General features: G+C 44.2%; 1 protein-coding gene across 28 annotated transcripts in view; it reads right to left on the reverse strand.

Moving 5' to 3' along the window:
* CELF2 (CUGBP Elav-like family member 2) overlaps positions 1-20,250 on the reverse strand; it is a 914,911-nt gene that overhangs the window by 223,768 nt on the left and 670,893 nt on the right. For 27 of the 28 annotated variants that reach the window (XM_053253977.1, XM_053253957.1, XM_053253956.1 and 24 more), the window contains one exon: positions 3,269-3,465. In XM_053253977.1, coding sequence (XP_053109952.1) covers positions 3,269-3,446 — 178 coding nt within the window. In that variant the 5' untranslated portion in view covers positions 3,447-3,465. Of the gene's footprint in view, positions 1-3,268; positions 3,466-3,697; positions 3,738-20,250 lie in introns of those variants that run through there. The other variant, XM_053253981.1, reaches the window with a different exon arrangement.

The following is a 20,250-nucleotide window of genomic DNA, read 5'->3' on the forward strand; positions in this document are numbered from 1 at the left end:
TCTGAGTGCCCCTGCCAAACAAGGTGAGGCGGTTGGCTACCAGGGCCTTTTTGGTGGTTGCACCCCATTTATGGAATAGCCTCCCAAGTGAGGTTTGCCTGGCTTCATCACTTTGTTCTCTTAGACACCAGAAAGACCTTTCTGTTCACATAGGCCTTTTAAATTTGGGTTTTCATTAAAAAAAACCCAACTAATTTCAAAATGAGTTTTTAAGCTGTATTGTATTGAATTTTGCATTTTATTTTATCTTGTTTTCGTCTGTTATGATTTAGTATGTTATGTGGTTTTACTGAAAGTTTTAATCCTCGGTTGTGAGCCGCCCAGAGAACAATTTGTTATGGGGTGGCTAACAAAGTTGTTTACTACTACTACTACTACTACTACTACTACTACTAAACTACTACTACTACAGAAGATGATGATGTCACAGTATCCTGTAGTCAGTCAGGGCTATATGGTGATATAGTCAGTCAGGGCTATATACAGAAGGTAAAAGAAACCCTTCACAGAGCCTACACTCTGAGTGGGGGAAAGGAGAAGGAGCAATGTGTCCCTGTTGCCAAGGCAACTGGTAAGATGCTCTGAATGCCATTGGGGTGCATGGACCGTTTCATTGCCCACCAGAGCAGCGTGGCAGGACAACAAGCATTGGTCTGGTCACCACAGCAATAGAGAAGAATGAAGTGGACTCCTCCAGGGATCTGAACAGGGGCTAATGTTTTTTAATTTACTCATTAATGACTTAGAAATTGAGCAGCAAAATGGCCAAATTCACAGACATCGCTGAACTATTTAGGGAAGTTAAGTCTAAAACAAGAAAGACTGAGGAGCTCCAAAGGTTTCTCTGCATCCTGGGGGCGTGGGCTACAAATATAGGAACCTAGGAAGCTGCCTTATACCGAGTCACATTGGTCCATCTAGCTCAGCAGCCGCTGCTCCAAGGTTGCAGGCAGGAGTCTCTCTCAGCCCTATCTTGGAGATGCTGCCAGGGAGGGAACTTGGAACCTTCTGCATGCAAGCAAACAGATGCTCTTCCCAGAGCAGCTCCATCCCCTAAGGGGAATACCTTACAGGGCTCATATGGAGTCTCCCATTCAAAAGCAAACCAGGGTGGACCCTGCTTAGCAAAGGCCTGCTACCAAAAGACCAGCTCTCCTCCTCATGGAGGTCGTGGCAGCAGCTCACTGAAGATTTTGATTCAGTGTGCAGCAACTGTGAAACAGGCAAATTCCATGCTAGGGATCATCAAGAAGGGGTTTGAAAACAAAATATAAATATTACATTTATAAAAATAAATCTGCTAATATTACAATGCCTTTGTACAAATCTACTGATTGGCAGCCAGATATGGAATACTGTGTACCATTCTGGTCACCATATCTGAAAAAGGATATTTTAAAGAAAGAACTGGAAAAGGTGCAGAAGAGGCCTAGAGTACCTTCCTTACAAAGCAAGACTACAACGTTTTGTATAGCTTTTTTGTATAGAAAAAAGGCAAGCCCATGGGAGACATGACAGAGAGTTATAAAATTATGTATGCCATGCAGAGCGTGGATAGAGAGAAATTTTGCACTTTGTCTCAAAACACTAGAACCAGGGGTCATCCCAAGAAACTGATTGCCAGCACATAATTAAACTATAGGATTTTCTACCATGGGATGTGGCAATGGCCACCAGCTTGGCAGGCTTTAAAAGGGGCATAGACAAATTCATGGAGGACAGGTCTATCCTGATCCAGCAGGACTCTTCTTATATTGTTAGGAACATTCCCCCTTTATCCCTGACATCTGCCCTGCCAGCACAATGCTCCCCATTCCTCCACATTTTTGTAGTGTCTTGGGAAGGTTGCCTGAAATAGAGGTGCTTTTCATGGGGTGTGTGAAAGGCTTCATAAAAAGCACCGCCTCCCTCCCCTGGCTTCACCCTAGCCTCAATCTTCACTCAGTTTCCAGCCTAGTGTGAAAGGATTTCTATGAGGAGGGAGATCTGCTCTTTGAATGGAACTAGGCTTTCCATTATCCATTCAACATGTGGGATGATCTCAAACAAGTTGGCATTTGCTCATCCATAGCAGCCAGGACTAGAGTAAATCCTGTTTCCTGACTTCTTCGGACTTGTGTTGCCTCCGAGGAATAAAAGGTACAGACTAACAGCACTCTGCTAAGAGAGGAAGTATTCCCAGCCTAAGATGACTCTTCCATAAAAACAGAATGAAAAGACAGCTGGCACCAAAGTTTAGACACCTGCCCTGATAATACCAGGGCAGCAGATGGGGAAGAGGAGGAGTGAGAAATGGTGTTTAAATATTTGGATAACTACTGAAGGGCCAGAACAGGGTCACTGTCCTCATTTTCACCAGGACTAGCTATCAACAGTACTTCTGGGGAAGTGTCCCAATCAAACCGTGGCTGAAATTCTCACTAAGGCTGCACAGGCACTGTGAGAATTAAGGGTCAGTGCAGTGGCAACCTTCTATGAACTCATCACCAATGATCACGTGGGGAGTGGGGAGGGAGAATTTTGACCATCTCTCCTTCCTCTAGAATTCCCTGTGCCACCCACCAAGTCCCTGAAGGTCACACAGCATCTTCTCGCAGTGTATGTACAGCCTGAGCCTTTGTCAGGATGTCAGCCTGCAAGAGGGAACACAGCTGATGGCCCCATCCTGCACCTGTTACTTATTTTAAGTGTATCCCTAAGATATCAAGTATGAATACCATAGTTAGCTGCAATACCTGAGTGTACTGCTCTATAACATGTAGTGCAGCCCTAACAGAACAAGTGGAAAATTCACGTTTCATGAGCTAACCATGAACTCTAGAAGAATACGCAGAGTTTCTGGCATTTTGGTTAGTAATCACATTTGCAACTGAATATCAATCCAATGCCCTCACTGTCCATTTCATGCATCTGATGAAGCAGGAACTCCTATATAAAAGTTTGTCCCATTACAAACATATTAAGCTTAATGAAACCACAGGAGTCTCTGTAGTTTCTGCAAGAAGCACGATCTTTTTAATGTGCTTGGCATTGTCCAAATCCTCCTCACTTCCCTTTTAGCACATCACTGAGATTCAAAACTGCAAACTTTACAAAGCAGATGCCAGGAAATATCAATAATTGGCTTGTCTCATAAAATCTTTTGGAAACACAAGCCTCCATGGACAGAACTACCCTTAGAAAACGTCGAAGACAGGCAGATGGGTTTTAGTTGTAGATGCAAAACTAAGCCCCCACCCCCACTCAACTGTGATAAATGTTGCTGTACCTTTGCTTTGGGGAGGGTTCTGACTCCGATCTCGGAGAACATTGATCTGGTAGACAGCTCCGTAAGGCTCAAAAAGTTCTTTTAGCTCTTTTTCCGACCACGAACGGGGGATCTGTCCAACAAACATCTTAATGGCATCTGGGTCTGGTTGGTCTGAGTGATCCAAAGCTCCATTCATCTTGTTAGCTGTGCCGTTACTGGGTAGTGGAATGAGAGAGAGAGAGAGAGAGAGAGAGAGAGAGAATGTCATCAGAGGGAACATTTTTGAAATAATGCTATTTGTATGCATGCATGCATTAAAAAAAAGAAAGAAAGTAACAGGCAATAGAAGCATAAATAGAATACAACCAGCCATGGCAGACTAAGTGCTACCATCTACAAAAATATCATGTTAATGCATGGACAAAAAACAATACACATTTTCATTACATTATTCTCCAACTATTCTCTCGGCAAGCTGCTATTTGAATCCATCATGTACACAGAGGACGGCAAGAGTAAGCCACAAAACAGCATTTGTAGATCTTGAAAGAAAAGACCTTTTCAGGGAGAATGGGGGCTGTGGCACATGGCAGATGCACGCACACACACACGCCTGCTGGGTTGTTGGGATTTTTCCAGAGCATGTGTGTTTTGAAATAGAAAGTTATGCGAAATGGAATCTGAAGAACTTCGCAATGACTGAAGCAAAGAACAGCCTATGACTGACGCAAAATGCTTGCAATGAACCTGCAAACTGTAAGAACCCATCCCTGTATATGCAAAGTTATTCAAAATGAAAAATGCTCTAACAATGTAGTTTGGGACTCGCCCTGTATGCAATACAGTGCAGTTTCAGAAACAACAACAATGCTACTCAATTTGCAGCCAAGTAAAACTCCTGGATAAAACCTCTCTGATCCTATAAATTAAGAACATAAGAACAGCCCTGATAGACCATCTAGTCCAACATCCTGTGTCCCACTAGATGCCTCTGGGAAGCCCACAGGCAAGAGATGAAAGCATGCCCCCTCTGCTGCGGTTGCTCCCCTGGCAACTGGTATTCAGACACACCTTGCCCCTGAGGCTGGAGGTGGCCTATAATCGGACTAGCAGCCATTGATAGACCTGTCCTCCATGAATTTGTCTAAGGCCCTCTTTAAGCCATTCAGGCTGGTGGCCATCACCAAATCCTGGGGCAGAGAATCCTACAGATTAATTATGCACAGTGTAAAAAAAGGACTGCCTCTTGTTGGTCCTCAGTTTCCTGGCCATCAGTTTCATAGGATGACCCCTGTTGGGGGCGGGATTTTTCTCTCTCTCCATCATGCATAATTTCATAGGCCTCCATCATGTCTCCCCTTAGTAGAATGCTGATCACTAGATTTAAAGTCCTAAACAAATTGGGACCTGACTACACCAAGATCATTTCCTACTATACCACTGGAATATGCCCGAATTGCACGACCTTCATCAGAAGCCCTCCTTCGAGACCGAATATCATCTGAGGTTGGTTGGGTGGTGACTGCAGAGAGAACAGGGAGGTGAGCTGGTCTGGTGGTGGCAAGCATCAACTGTCCCCTTTGCTAAGCAGGATCCACTCTGGTTTACATTTGGATGGGAGACTACATGTGTGAGCCCTGTAAGCAGTGTTCCCTCTAACAGGAATTCCCAGATGTTGTTCTACAACTACCAGCATTCTCAGCTGCAATGGCTTGGCTGGGGATTTTGGGGACCCAAAGTTGGGAACGCTCACTCTAAATTAATACAAACCATCCTGAATTGGGTGTAGGAGGAAAACTGAACTTGAAACCTGGTCAGGAGAATGTGTGTGTGTGGAGAGAGAGCGCGAGGGGAGGGAGATCCACTCTGACCTTTGGATGTGCAATTAAATAGGAAACCCTTGTAGAAGCACACCTCCCCACCTGCCAGAAGGCTGCTGATGTACTGGGGAGGAACTGGTGGCAAGACACTCTTGTGAACCCAACAGCATCCATGGGGAAGTGTGTGTCCAGGTGTGCCTTGAGCTGCTAAGTTGTGCTCACAATGGTCCAAAGTATTCAAGGGTTAAAGCCCATAGACAGAAGGCAAGATCCTGGACTTGACTCACAAAGGGGAGAAAATAATTAATTAACCATTGGCAGGGGAAGCCATGTGTGAATTCTTTGCCTCAAGGCTACAAACTTGCACACAGAGAAATTATTTAGGCGTCTCTGCTTCATTTCTTCTGAAGCATAAGCACACCTGAACACATTAATATGCCTCTGTTAAGTTTTGCACTTCTCCTGAGTCCTGAAGGGAAGAGGGGGAAATGGCATGAAAGGCACATTTCAAAACCAGCGATGAAAAGTTTGATCGCCTCTTTTATAGTGTGCCTAACCTTAGCTCATTCTGCCATTGGGAGAAACTTGGATTGCCTAACCCTGTTTCTCCATCTCCCCGCCCCCGCTCCCCTGATCATGTCTGGGGGGAAAAGTCTCAAATAGTCTTCTAGGAGTTTTAAAAATCTGAATCCTGGGTCTCAGCAAGATGACTCCTTCAGGTGATAAACCCTGCACCCCCACATTCCTGCTTCAGGATGCATCTGAGATAAACACTTTGACTCTCCTTCCTGCAGGCAGAGAAATTCTATGCCCTTCCTCTCCCATGGATCAAACTCAGTTGCTCTGTTTTATTCTAGCCATTCCAACAATGCATCAAACGTGCCGTAGTGTTCATGTTTTACAGCTGCTTTTGAGCCCCTTTCCACTCTCCAAGACCTGAATGCTGCAGCAGCCGGTGGAAAGACTGGTATGGATAGAGAGAGACCCCTCTATTGAGAGAGAGAGAGAGAGAGAGAGAGAGAGAGAGAGAGAGAGAGAGAGAGAGAGATAGAGAGAGAGAGGCTCAGCCATCACCATAAGAGAGCCCACTAATTGAAAATATCCCTCTCTGCTCAGGTAGGTGGATCCTTGTCTAAAACTCTGCAGAGCTACTACAATGCTGAACTGGATACACTGGCTCAGTAGACTGTGAAGCTATTCCCACGATCACTAGGACTAAGGGAGTCCAGCCTGGTTTCTGGTGATCGGCGGTGGTTAAACGGTGGCTAGCCCACCTAAGTAACCCTCCCACTAAACAAGGTTAACAGAGCGAGCATTCTCTTAATCTCATTAAGCCCCACTTCTTTGGAACTCTCTTCCCCTTCAGGTTCGTCTAGCCCCTTCCTTACTGATCTTCAAATCTCTATTGAAGACTTTGCTTTTTCGCCAGGCTTCTGCCCTGCCGTTTAATTCATTCGTTTTTTTGTTAGTTACTTTAGTTTTTAATTTAGAATGTAATTTTTAATGTTGCCTTGTTTGCATGTTGTTGTGCACCACCTCCGGAGTCTTTGGAGTGGGCTGTATATTAAATGTTTCTAACAAATAAATAAATAAAATTATTTTGATCATGTGTCAGCCGTGGCTGACACATTCGGGGTGGGGGGGGGGAGGGGGGACCTCATGAAGGCAACATGCACTCATGTGGTGCCTTCCTGGAGCTCTGGGGGTGCTCCCCTTACCCGACCCCCGGAGCTCCCCAGCAAGCCACGGCCAGGTGCGGGAGACTGAAGCTGCCACTCGTCTGTGTGGCCAGTCTGGCCACCCAGCAAAGAGCAACTGCTTGTGTGCGGGAAAAGTGGGGTCTAAGCCCGCTCTCCCTGCCAGACCCCTTGAGGCTCTGCACCTTCATCGTGTGTCGGGCCTCTGTGTGTTCATATGGCTTGGGCCCAGTTCATACATTACTGGAGGGACATGCTTACTGAACACCTGTGGCTGCCATTCTGATAATACTTGGAGGCAGGAATGGTGCAGGATTGGAGGATTACGTTAGAAGTAACCACAGCAGTGCTGCCTTTCTCTCAAGGTAGGCAGCGCTAGCATCACTACTTCCCAGGAGATCCCCCCTCTTCAGACACATCCATATTCCCTTTCACTGAGTGGAGGCATTATGGAGGACGCCACTTGGAAAAGAGCATTATACCCAACCATTTTGGCTCTGAAAGGCAGCAGGAGTTACACCATCCTCCCAAAGGGTCACACCCAGCAGGAATAACTTTTTTTCCACAAGTGACAAGAGTGCTTCTAACAAACTGATCTTGCATCTGCAAGCTCCTGAAGGAAGGGATGAGACTGCCACAAAAATGCTCTGGTCTTGTCAAGTGAAGGGGAGACTCTCTTTTGTATAGTGGGATTGCTTGCTAATGGCAACCAGTGTGTCAAAAGCTAGGCTCAAGGTGCTTGCTCAACGGCTCTCAAAGACTAGAAGATGTTTCTTTAATGAACATGGATGCTTGGGGGCCACTAGATATGCCACAACCCCACGCTTGGGTGGAGGAGGCAGAGGAAGAGCCAGGAGTTTGAGAACAGCCTGTGAAGATCTGATTTTTGCAGCTGGCTAGCAGGGGGCGGGGAATCAATGAGGGCTCCAAGAAGATGCTGTTTGCTTATGTGAAAACCAATGCTGTTTTTACAGACTAGCACTATCTAGATACTCTTCCCCATCAGCAATGGACCTATTTGTAAATAGGTGGCTGCCACAAGAACACCATAAGCCTCTAACACTCTCCCTTAGCAAGGAAATGGATCCTGTAGCAGCTTTCCCTGGAACTTCCTACTGCTCAGGGAAAGAGAGAGCTATGCAAGCATGAAACAAGGCCTGGGCATTTTGACTGGTCAAAGAGATTTCATCAACAGGTCGGTTAAATATTGTCAAATACTGGCCAAGTACTCTTAAAGCATTAACTTCATGAAAACAGCATGAACACAGAAGACACCTGTGTGGAGAGGAGAGCTGGTCTTGTGGCAGCAAGCATGACTTGTCCCCTTGGCTAAGCAGGATCCACCCTGGTTGCATATGAATGGGAGACTAGAAGTGTGAGCACTGTAAGATCTTCCCCTCAGGGGATGGAGCTGCTCTGGGAAGAGCAGAAGGTTTCAAGTTCCCTTCTTGGCAGCATCTCCAAGATAGGGCTGAGAGAGATTCCTGCCTGCAACCTTGGAGAAGCTGCTGCCAGTCTGTGAAGACAATACTGAGCTAGATAGACCAATGGTCTGACTCAGTATGTGGCAGTTTCCTATGTTCCTATGTACCTTTATCATCCACAGGTTTGATATTTATGCCTTTTAAAAAAAATCAGATGCCTGTTATTGTGAAGAAGATCATGGGTGGTGGGAGGAAGGAGATAGGACAGAATGGGAGCAAGGGACAAAAAGAGTCCAAAAAGGAATGAATGGAGAAGGGAGGCAGGGAGAAAAAGCAAGGGAAGTTGAGACTACAGGCAGTCCCCAACTGAAGATTTAACTTTTAAACTTTTATTAATTTTTATATTGTATCTATTTTATTAATGTTATAAGCCATCTTGAGCAGTAGTATACTGGAGGATGGGGTAAAAATATTTGAGAGAGCGAGTGAGAGAGATGGATGAAGGGCACTTAAGACAATGGGAAATTGCCACCTTGTTTCAACTTTATGACTTGCTGCAAGAGGGGAGGTTCCGCTAGGCAGTTCCTGACCACCCTCCTCCTTTCCCCCTTCAGTCTTACTCTTGCTCAGGAAGAGAAGGAGATGGAGGTGAGCTACCCAGTGGCCTCCTTTCCTTTCAAAGAAAAGTGGGGGGAAGCCAGGAAGAAAGTGGGTGGCAAGGGTGAGCCATTTTTGATTCTCCCCCATGCACTGCTCCTCTGCGTGTTTGCGGCTGACACACCAGCAGCTTTGACAGCAGCAGAAAAAATTAAGAGTCATTGTTGAGGGACCTAACCCCTATTTAGAACATTGCTTCCTAGGGGAAAATCGGTTCCGAGTTAAGGCAGTTTCTGGGAACCAATTTGTGTCATAAGTCTGAGGATGTCCTCTATATCCTGTTGAGGTTAATGACAAGGCTTCCATTTCATTAATGGCCCTGGAATGGGACAGAGAGATGGAGAGCTTTAAAGGATTAGAGGTTTGACATTGATGCAGAGCACAACAGAATACCAGTGTGAGGGCTTAAGGAACTGCGTGGTAATGTCAGAGCTGATGAGAGAGGAAGACCTGTATATGTAATGTGTGGGTGTGGCAGGGGGAATAATGCATTAATCAGATTGCTACTGCCAGCTGTAGGGTTGTTGTTTTTTTTAAATGCATTTTGGTTTTCTTCTTGCAAAATTAGATAGAACTTTCCCTCTTGTTTCCATTTGATAGTTTTAAGAGAAAAATGACCCAGCTTACTGCACACCTAACCGAAATGAGGCAGAAAGAAAGAGAAAGAGACTCTCGCACTGCTAAGCTGGTGTTTGGAAACCAAGCGTCAGCTCCTGAGAACTAAAGCCGAGCAATTAGTCCAGGAAATGCTGTGCAATGCAACACATTTCAAGATTGGCACAGGCACATGCACCAGAGTATCAGCCAGCTCTGAGAGGGGCAGGAGGTTATTTCAGCAGGCGCTGAGAGCACATGACCAACCTAAACACACATATCAGATCCAGCCTGGCTGCATTATCTAAATAGCTTCCTTTCCAAAAGGGCTGGAGTTTCCAGCAGCACATGGTTTGAAGCAGAGCTGGCTGTTAAACATGGGGCTCTGGGGCCTAGTCTGGCCATTTGAGTTCTCAGTGGGGTGCACCGAACCCTAGGGATATTAGAGCATCCCTCTGGATCAGATCAAAGGTTCAAATGGCTCCAGGACTCATTTTCCAACAGCCGCCAGCAGGATGTCACCAGAGGGATCACAACCAGGGCTTGAAGGCAACACCTGTTGCCTGCTGCTACTTCTCCAGCAAGTGGGTGGTATACTGCCACTGAACAAGGAGGCTCCATTTTGCTATCATGACTAATAGTCATGGAAAGACCACTCCTCCATGATTTGCTAATCCCCTTTTGATGCTATCTAAGCTAGCACCCGCCATTACCACATATTGGGGCAGAGAATTCCATAAACTCATTCTTTGTGCTATGCAGAAGTGCTTCTTTTTGCCTGTCCTGAATAAACGGCCAGTCTAGTTCTATTCGCACATTAGGTCCAAAGCACATAAAAACTGCACACAGACTCATGGACAGATCTATTCACATGTACAATTATCCAGGCATGTTGAATGCACAAACAGCAGAACGGGCCTGCCTTTAAGAAGGTCTGTCCTCAAGTTCACTTTTAACATGAACACATATACAGTCATTCACGCAAAAACATGTACATCCATACAGACATACATGTCTGAACAGAGCTCCCGTGTCACTGAACTAACTCAAATATCAGTATGATGGGAGAGGAAGGAGAAATGTGTCTCTCCCTCCCCTTTCTCCACACTGTGCACCCCGAAAGCTCCATCCTGTCCCACCTCCTGCAGTGCTAAACGACACACAGACATCCCACAGCAATTTCTGGATATTCTTCAGGACTAGGAAGAGACACTCCTGATTGGGCAAGGAAGCCGATCCTCCGTAGCTCAAAAACAACCTCTCACTATTCCATTTAAACTCACAGTGCAGATATCAAGAAGTAATGAGGCTATTCCCACGACCGCCCAAAAGCAGACTAAGGGAGCCCTGCCCGCTTTTGGGCAAACATGTGCTGCAACAGGAGTCACCTGGTTCCTGGCAGCTAGCCTCCATAAATAACCTTCCCCTTAAATGAGGTCTGTTTACCCAATCGTGAGGTGCTGCAGTGTGGCTTTGCAGCGACTCACGAGGAGACCCCCTCTGGGAGGCTGAAACAACCCTCCCGGTGTTGCAGGGCATCCGGGGGCTGGGTGGTCCCCAATCCCTGCAGCCCCTGCCAGCTCCGTGACAGAGCCAGCAATCGTGTGGGCAGCCGATCCGGCCACCCGGGGCTTCCTGCTTGCTCGTGTGCGGGGAGAGTGGGCTGAGCCCGCTCTCCCCGCTTAACCCACCTCGGCTCTCCACACTGCTCGGATGCAGAGCCTCATAGAGTGAGTGGTGCTTGCCTTGAGCCATTGGGGTGGCATCGGTGTTTAGGATGGCAGGATTGGGGGCAGCCGTTTCGACACGCAAGAGGATGTTGGATGGCAAGCAGTGTGAACGGGCATTGGACGGTGGGAAGCGGAGAGTTGCAAGGAGGTGTGGAGCCTGTGGGGAGGCATGAGAAGTGGGAAGGGCAGTTGGGGAACAGCTGGTGAAGGGATCTGTAGCTCAGTGGCAGAGCATCTGCTTTGCATGAAGAAGGCCCCAGGTTCAATCCCTGGCATCTCCAGGAAGCCTTTCACATGGGGCTTTGGAAGCCCTTTGATTCACATCTCCTCTGGAATGGAGGGTGTGTGTTCACATATCGGCTGGATTTACCTCGAAGTCCCTGCGAATTATTGGGGAGCAGTTCACACAAAATCTGGGTTTTTCACTGCGTGCTAGAGTACAGCCCAATTTATATCTGGGGTTAAAAAATGCACTGTTTTGGGGAACAACTCTGAGTTCACAGTAAAGCCTCCCAGTAAACTTGCAATAAAGCCTGCTGTGTTTAAAAGTCCCAGATAGGGCTGGGAAGGACTCCTGCCTGAGACATTTGAGAGCTGCTGCCAATCAGTGTAGACACTTCTGAGCTGGGTGGACCAACAGTCTGACTCAGTATACGGCAGCTCTCCCCATCATACCCTGAGAAGGTTTGTTGTTGTTTTTTAAAGAAAATGATGCTTGTGGCCCCTGGGAACCTTCTGAATGGGGTGGGTGGGTCCTCTACCCCCTTTGCTATCTATCTTTTGGTATCTCAAACACTTCTACCTCCTCTCCTGTCCCCCTCTGTTAAAACCAGATATTAAAATAGTTTGATCTGTAAAACCTGTCATAGCACTGACATTTCAAGAGACCCAGTGCCATCAATATTTCCACCACTTTTTAAAATTTTTTTAAAAAAACGTTTTTTCTTTGTTAAAAAAAACCCCTCAAAACATCTGGCACAGAGAATACAGATGATCGTTTGTTTATATCTTTCTCTCTCTGTCTAACTGCCTTTTCCAAACACAGCCAGATGGAGCCCTTCAAAATCAAATTAATTTCAGATTAATTCACTCTGGACCCACGCCAGTTTCTTGACTGTATGCTTTGAGGCACTATCTAAATTGATTTACAGTCATGAACTTAAAAGAGCTCGAGTCCTTAGGTATAAGGAGAAAAAACTAAAGACAGTCTCCTTGTGAAAAGAAAGTGACAACTGTAAGATACTGTAGCTAACACATCCAGCATCTCAGCACCTGCAATTCCCCATGCTAGTGTTTTCCTCCTCCCAACACAGGGGGCCTCTCCCACAATTTGGGGGAGAGCAAGCGAGAGTGAGAGAGATTCAGTAATATGCTTATTGCATGCTTGATTTTTCAACTGTGAATAGCTCATGCATGGGAGGGTGGGTGGGAAACCAGACCAGGGGTGTGGCCAGCCAGAGGCTCTCCAACAGCTGCTAGACTACAACTCCTAGACTCCAACTGCTGCTAGACTCCAACTTCAATGGCTGCAGCTGGGGATGGTGGGAGTTGTAGTTGGGCAATAGATGGAGAGCCTCAAGCTGGCTGGTCACCCCAATCCAGAACACAACCATAGTAGGGGAGCTTTAAACATTGTCCCCCTCTGCAGTTCCAATCCAGCTTGTCCACTCATGACTGTCCCAGTGGGGAAACAGCCACTGGGAGCTTTCGGTCTTTGGCTATTGTGACTGGTGATGATGGGAGATGTATTCCAACCACACTTGGAAACCCAAGGTTGGGAACCGCTGGAATAAATATGCAATGCTTATTCATGTGAATAATAATTCACATGTGCTCTGTGCTCCGTGACACTTTTGTGTGCTTTGTGACACTTTTAACAGCTAACTGGTTTACTGCAATTTAAGACTTGTAGGGCCAAGAGTTTACTTTGGATACTGTATATCATCATCATCATCATCATCTTTAAACCCAAACTAAACTAGATACACTACCTTTTGAAGGTGACCTCTGTTATCCCCTTATTGCCGGCATCCTAGTTCTTCTCAGTGATTGGTCCCACCCTGGTGGAACAGAGTCCTGGTTCAGGGGCTGGCAAAAGCCCTAAATCATCTTGGATCCTCAAATGTCATTTCTGTCTAAGTGACTACACAAACAAGGGTAGGCAGGCAAATACTGTCACTTTCTATGGACACCTTTATTATCTGACTCATTTCGACTGTGATTTGGGTTTCTACAGAGACTTAACAGTCAGCCTTGGAAAATTATAAGATAAATGTCAGGCAGCGATAAGGGCGTTAATGAAGCTGCATCGGCAAACAGCAATGATCCTTGTATGAAAGGCATAGTTCTATTAGTTCTAAATAATAATAATAATAATAATAATAATAATAATAATAATAATACAAACCAGTCAATAACACCTGTCTGACTGTGTAAACAAGAAATAATATCCCTATTAGCATCCATGTAAAATGCATAGAGCTATACTGAATAGAACATATGTATGCTATATGTGTACGTGTAAATTAGGGACACAATTCAATGGGTTGTATTTCTGCATAGGCCCCACTGCAAAAAAAGAGAAATATGTACAAATATTGCTATTTTGGTGGAGGTTATGCTGATTCCCGCCCCCCCCCCATAGCTTGCACACTTCAGACTTTATAAACAAGTTGTCCATGCACTATCTGTAGGCACTGAGGCTTGGAGTGAGGACAGCAGCATGCAGTAAAGCATATGCTCCAACTGACCCTATTTACCAGGGACTGTCCTAATTTTTTGGCCTTGGTCCTACATTTTTGCTTTGGGTGTGGGTGATGCATTTCTGCCATCTCGTTAGTGTTAGTATTGCCATTCTTCAGGGCTCACCTTCTTCCCCAGAGCCCCCAGAAGTTAAATCTCTGCACGGCGGATGGTTGTACCTTGTCTCTAGTGCACACAGCCCCTGCTAACTGGGTAAAAAGGCACCTTTCAAAGTGGTGATTCTCTTTATACACCGCTGGGGGAGAGCAACTGGCCCTGTCCAACCCCAGCACAGCATCCTTGCAGAGGCTTGGTTTCTTACGGGACCATGAGCCCGTGGGAGACCACTTTCTTCTTCTTCTTCTTCTTTCTATATAAACTGCTTTGAGACCTGTTTTTGTTGAAAGGCAGTATTATAATAACATCACATCTGTATGCACATGAGCAGTAAGTGCCATGCAGCATCCAGCCTGCCATTTCGCACACTGCAACTGCTGTGGTGGACCCTGAATGGTTGACAATCTATTGTAGGACCAGGTCATGAGCAGAAAAAAACAATTATCTTCTTTGCTTTTAAATCGGTGGAAGGCAATTGACAAGTAAACGAATCCAGCATCAGCAGAGTAGACCTCAGCAAAGTGTGATAGTGGCAAAGGGAGGGAAGCAATCCTTGGTATAAGAATCAGGGCCCTGTTTCTGCACTGAATCACTGTGAGTCAGTGCCAAATCAGGGAGTTTACATTCCCTGCTTTGGGGAGCTGCCTCACCCCATAATGTACTCAGAAGGAGGCACCCCTCTTGGTGCTTAAGGGAGCGAGTCAGCTCCAAAAGCAGGGAGTTAAGGAGGAAGGAAGCTTTTTTTTTTTTTTTAAATGTGGTGCCTTTGCTGATATAAGAAGGGAGGGTGCGAGGATGTGCCTGTGGTTGGGAGCAGTGAGCCCAGTGTCTTTAAATGTAAGGGTGCCTTGCGATGAAAAAGGTCCATTTGGGTTGGGAAAAGCTTGGGAAGCACTTAATGTGTTGCTATGATGAGCCTGTCCCAATGTCCTCCTGTGAAATGCTGGAGGGCGTGATGTACCCGATGGATTGTCTCCAGGTCTAAAAAAGATCTCAGGCATTTAGGGTCATTTGACACATGCATGTTCACTTCTTGCTGACTGTAGCATCAAGCGCAGGCATGATAGATTAACCACCACAGAAAGAATGCTATCATCATCACCCAAAGTTCAGTTAAGCATGCTGGTTTCCAGTGAAGACATCCACACATGAACCATCAAGCAATGAGAGCTGAAGCAACCGTCATGCTGTATGAATCTGAAAGACAGATTCATAGATGTACAGCCACATGCGGAATTGATCCCTAAATATTTGATGCTGGCTCTTAAATCGATACTAGGCCTGGGCAAATCTGGATTTGAAAATTTGGATTTTATCTGAAAGTGCCCAAAGTAGGTAAAAATCAGTAAAATCTGAGTTTGATTTTTTCAAAAATTGGATTGGTAAAGTCGGAATTAATTCAGTCAATCAATTTTAATCAAATTAAAAGGTGTGTGAAGTCCTTTTTAAAAGGTCTGCCTATTCTTGCAATGGGGAAGCAAAAAATTAATATAAAATCAAAATAATACTGGTACCTACAAATCAAAGTAGATATATTGTTCCAGGCCTTTGTTTACTTCTGCCTCCCATTACCTGAACACTCTGTTGGGACATCTTGGGTTTATTTCTTTTGATTGCAAAATTATTCTGTGACACAGTATACACACACACACACACACACACACACACACACACACACACACACCAACCGTGTATCGGGGGTAAAGTTTCTACATTGAAGGCTGTATACAAAATGTTTGGTTTCTGTATCTGTATTTGTAATCTGGTTACCTGTCAACTGTTGCAACTTGTCTTTGGCTGTAACCTTTTATTGTAAGCAAATGTACATGTAGAATGCTGGTTTTTCAATGAAACCATCCTAAAATCATCATCCCAATACACTTTATGTTTAAGAAAAGATTAAAAGGAACATTTCAGCTGAGGCGTGGTCCACTTCCCAAGCAACCCCTTTGCACCAGGACACAGTGGAACTGTTCTAGTGACAAATTAACTCTATTGGAAGCTGCAACCCCACCAAACTTGCAATTCAAGATGGCATCACACACCGCTGTGGGTGGACTCTGCAGATGAAAGTGTGTAGCATTTATGTTCTGGGGATTCACCACATCCAGTTCTTATAGCTGGGCTGCTGCCCTCAGGAACGGCTTATGCCACAGGTGGGGCTGGTGACAAATATTTGAGACCCCTTCATAAAAATATCAGTATATTTACTATTTGTTTATTTACCTATTTTTTACCTGCCTTTTACCTGGCGAATAATTCCCTTTGGCAGTTCAAGCCATTAAAAGAAACCACCTATTTAAAACATTTAAAACATGCAGCTAAACACACCAACCAAGTACAAAACCAGTAAGAGAGAGCACACAGATATCCAGCAACAACACTGGTGACTGGTCAATTCTCTCATGGTTGGAATATGCGAGTTCTGCTCAGCCTTCTAAAAGCCAGCTTGGTTGGCTTCCTTAGGTAGGGTGTTTCACAGGCAAGGGAGTAAACACTGAAAATACCCCACCTCTCATAACCAGCTCCATAGTAGGATCACCATGAAGAACTCTCTCTTCTGTTCAGCAGAAACACTGCACTGCTGTTAAGGCAGACATAAATCCTGACAATTTGTCAAGAACATTAATTTGAAAGAAAACATCCCAATAACCCTTTTTCTGCTATAAAATGCGGGTAACAAAATCCGAAACGTCTTTAGACAATTACATTTTCAATGAATAAACAGTGGATGTCTAAGCCTGCTTGCAGATTACATTCTATATTTAGCTCCCTTCTCTCCTACTCCTCATGAACACCATTTCCACCTTCCCTTCAGGATCTTAATTTCATCTAGGCAAGGAACTGTCATGGGCTTATGCAGTCAGACTGTATCTAGCCTTTTAGTTGAATGCCGCCATCTTGGTCCCTAAAAAAGTCCCAAGTCACCCTAGACTGTGTCACAGGGCCTGGAATATTTCTGAATATATCTTATGAACTGGAATCAGATGGTAATATATGCCAATATGGGGACATCAAGTCCATCTCTAATCCTGTCTGCCAGGTTTTGTCTCCAGATCAAAACTCTAATCTTGACATTTCAACCTGGACAGATATAGTTTGTATATATCAAAAATCCCTGCTAACTAGGCAAAGAGGCAACGTTTAAATCTAGCAATCACTCAAAGTTGTAGACTGCCCCAAACTTCCATCTCTGAGTGGTTTACGATGACATAAAACAAATTAAGACAAATATAAATAAATAAAACTTTAAACAATTTAAAACCACAATCTAGTTTAAAAGATGGGGTAAAAAAAGTAAGCCTTTAAGGACTTGAGCTCATTCCAGGGTCTCGGGGCAGCAACAGAGAAGGCCCGTCCCTGTGTAGCCACCAGACAAACTGGTGGCAACTGCAGAGGACCTCTCCGGATGATCTCAATGGGCCAACGGAGGGGCTCATGGCGAATAAGGCTGTGTGGGTATGCAGCTTGCATGCCAAAAGGATCAAGAGTGATTGTCTGGGGGAAGGTAAGTTGAACCCGTCTTTCTAGCTGAGCGGCTCATGTGAATAGCCTGATTCTCTTAAATACCCAGGGCCTAAGCTGTTTGTTTGTTTGTTTGTTTGTTTATCAAATTTTTACACCGCCTCAAACTTTCATCTCAACATTCAACATTCAAATAGCATAAAACAAGTTAAAAACATATACAAAAACTAAAAACAATTTAACAATTTACAAATAAACCAGAGATTAAAACCTAAACAATTTAGGAAGCTGAGAACGCTTGGGCAAAAAGATGGGTTTTCAGGTGTCTTTTGAAAATTGCCAGAGATGGGCAGGATTGTTTAGGGCTTCATAGGTTATAACCAGCACCTTGTATTAATTGTACACAAACTTGTTTAATTGTATTAGTGTCATATTTCACCTTGTATCTGTTTTATTAATGTTGTGAGCCACCCCGAGCAGTATGTGAGAGCCAGGGTATAAATGTTTTAAATTAAATAAATAAATATCTCAAACCTTTTGATATATAAACCACTCTGAACACATTTTTGTTGAAAAGCAGTATATTATTATTATTATTATTATTATCATTATCATTATTATTATTTTACACAGTCAGACAGGTGTTATTGACTGGTTTGTTTTATCCAGACATCGAGTCCTTCCCAAGGACCTGGGATGGCTGAATTTTATTGTCAATGTTGTTGCTGTTGTTATAGATATCATTGCAGAATATAGGCTGTTCCCAGTAAAGTTGCTTTTTGTAATTGGCTGATGGTGATTTCTGTGGCCCCTATGGTGTTGAGGTGCTCTTCAAGGTCTTTTGGAACTGCACACAGGGCGCCAATTACTACTGGGATTATTTTGGTCTTTTTCTGCCACAGCCTTTCAATTTCAATTTGTAGAGCTTTGTATTTTGTGCTTTTTTTCTATTACTTTTTATTCTATGCTATGTCGATTATTTTAACTTGTTTTTCTTTCTTCTTGACTACAGTTATATCTGGTGTATTGTGTGGCATATGCTTGTCTGTTTGTAGTCGGAAGTCCCATAATATTTTTGCATCTTCATTTTCTACCACTTTTTCAATTTTATGGTCCCACCAACTTTTGGCTGCAGGTAGCTTGTATTTTTTGCAGATGTTCCAGTGTATCATCCCTGCTACCTTGTCATGCCTTTGTTTGTAGTCAGTCTGTGAGATCTTTTTACAACAGCTGATTAGGTGTTTCATCCGCTGCTATTATTATTATTATTATTAGTAGTAGTAGTAGTCAGCATCCTGCCTAATGCTGTGCATGTGCTAGGAGATTACACTAGAGCAAGGTTATTTCACCAGCTACCTATGCCAAGTATGGAGCTTGTGTTCCAGACTAGAGTTGTGGGTAATAGGTAAACATGTCTGTGCTTGTGCAACAAGCTATACAACTTGTGGCATGCCTCATATGTTTTTTAGGGACTTCTGTGCCACAGTGCAACAATGCAGTTTCAAGCATCCCCATGATTTCATTCAGCTATATGATCATGCACTAATGCAAATTAGTTTGCTTAGCAAAGCACAGCATTAGTCAAGACGTTGGATAATGATGAAGATGAAGAAGAAGATGATGATAATAATAATAATGACCTACTGCACAAGCTGTGTGCATGCAGTTGCACAAGTGAGCAATTTCACACATGCAAAAATTACACTACCACAATAATATTATTCTTTGTAATGACTGTACTGTTGCGCAACCATAGTTGCATAATTTGCTTGTGTGTGCAAGAGCTCATTTGTGCAGCTGTACACACTGTGTTGCAACATGCATGGAATCTTGCAAAGCATGTCAGCCAATACTGTAAGAATAATGAGAATAATATACTTGAATACATAAATCTATATCCGGTTTTCTCCATCTACTGTCAAGATCTACATCATAGACACATGCTTACATCAGAGAACCACCATTTGCAACAGATGTGCACAGACATAAATATACATAAATCCACTCACACTTTCTCTTCCCAACGAAATTAGATTTTAAAAAAATAGATAAATCTAATTACACACACTCTCCTCTCTACACAGTTATAGATCTGAAGACCAAATTGTGCATGCGTGCACAGACTCAGTTTTCAAAGGAAACCTTACAAAGAATCCCTAATGAGGAGGAAAGATATCCATGCAAGATATAATTGTGCAATTCCTCTTGAAATGGTCACGCTCTGCTATCGTTCCCAAAGGTCGCTTTCCTCACATATATGTATTTAGGAGAGAGCATTCTTGCACACCATGGTGCTTGTTGCCTTAGAACATGCAGTTGGAGTGATCTGTTTTGCTTGGCACTTTGATGGTGGTGTTTTTTTTTTTTAAAGAAAAACTTTTAAGTGCAGCTGGTGTGAGTGCTTAGAAGAGAAATGTACACTTTGGTTAATTCATCTCATACAGCAAGCCCTGGATCAGAAGAAGAGGCTACAGTCCACTGGATTCTCCACAAGGGAGCAGTCAGTCATTCTGGAAAAAAGTCAACATTCTTTCTACAATACCCCAAGTCAAAAGAGAAGACATTCCTCTGGAGTGGAAAAGATCATGGATTTGCACAGGAAAAGCACTGTTTAGCATTTCTTTCTCCACAAACTGCCACACCTTTCCTGGGAGATAGTGAATGATATCAGAAGTTCTGGCAAAGGTAGTAACTCAGTGAAGCATCATTCTCCCTCTCTGCCCTTTACCATAGCACTGCCTCCCTGAAGATATA

This window comes from Hemicordylus capensis, chromosome 5 (genome assembly GCF_027244095.1).
Source record: "Hemicordylus capensis ecotype Gifberg chromosome 5, rHemCap1.1.pri, whole genome shotgun sequence".
Lineage (NCBI taxonomy): Eukaryota > Metazoa > Chordata > Lepidosauria > Squamata > Cordylidae > Hemicordylus > Hemicordylus capensis.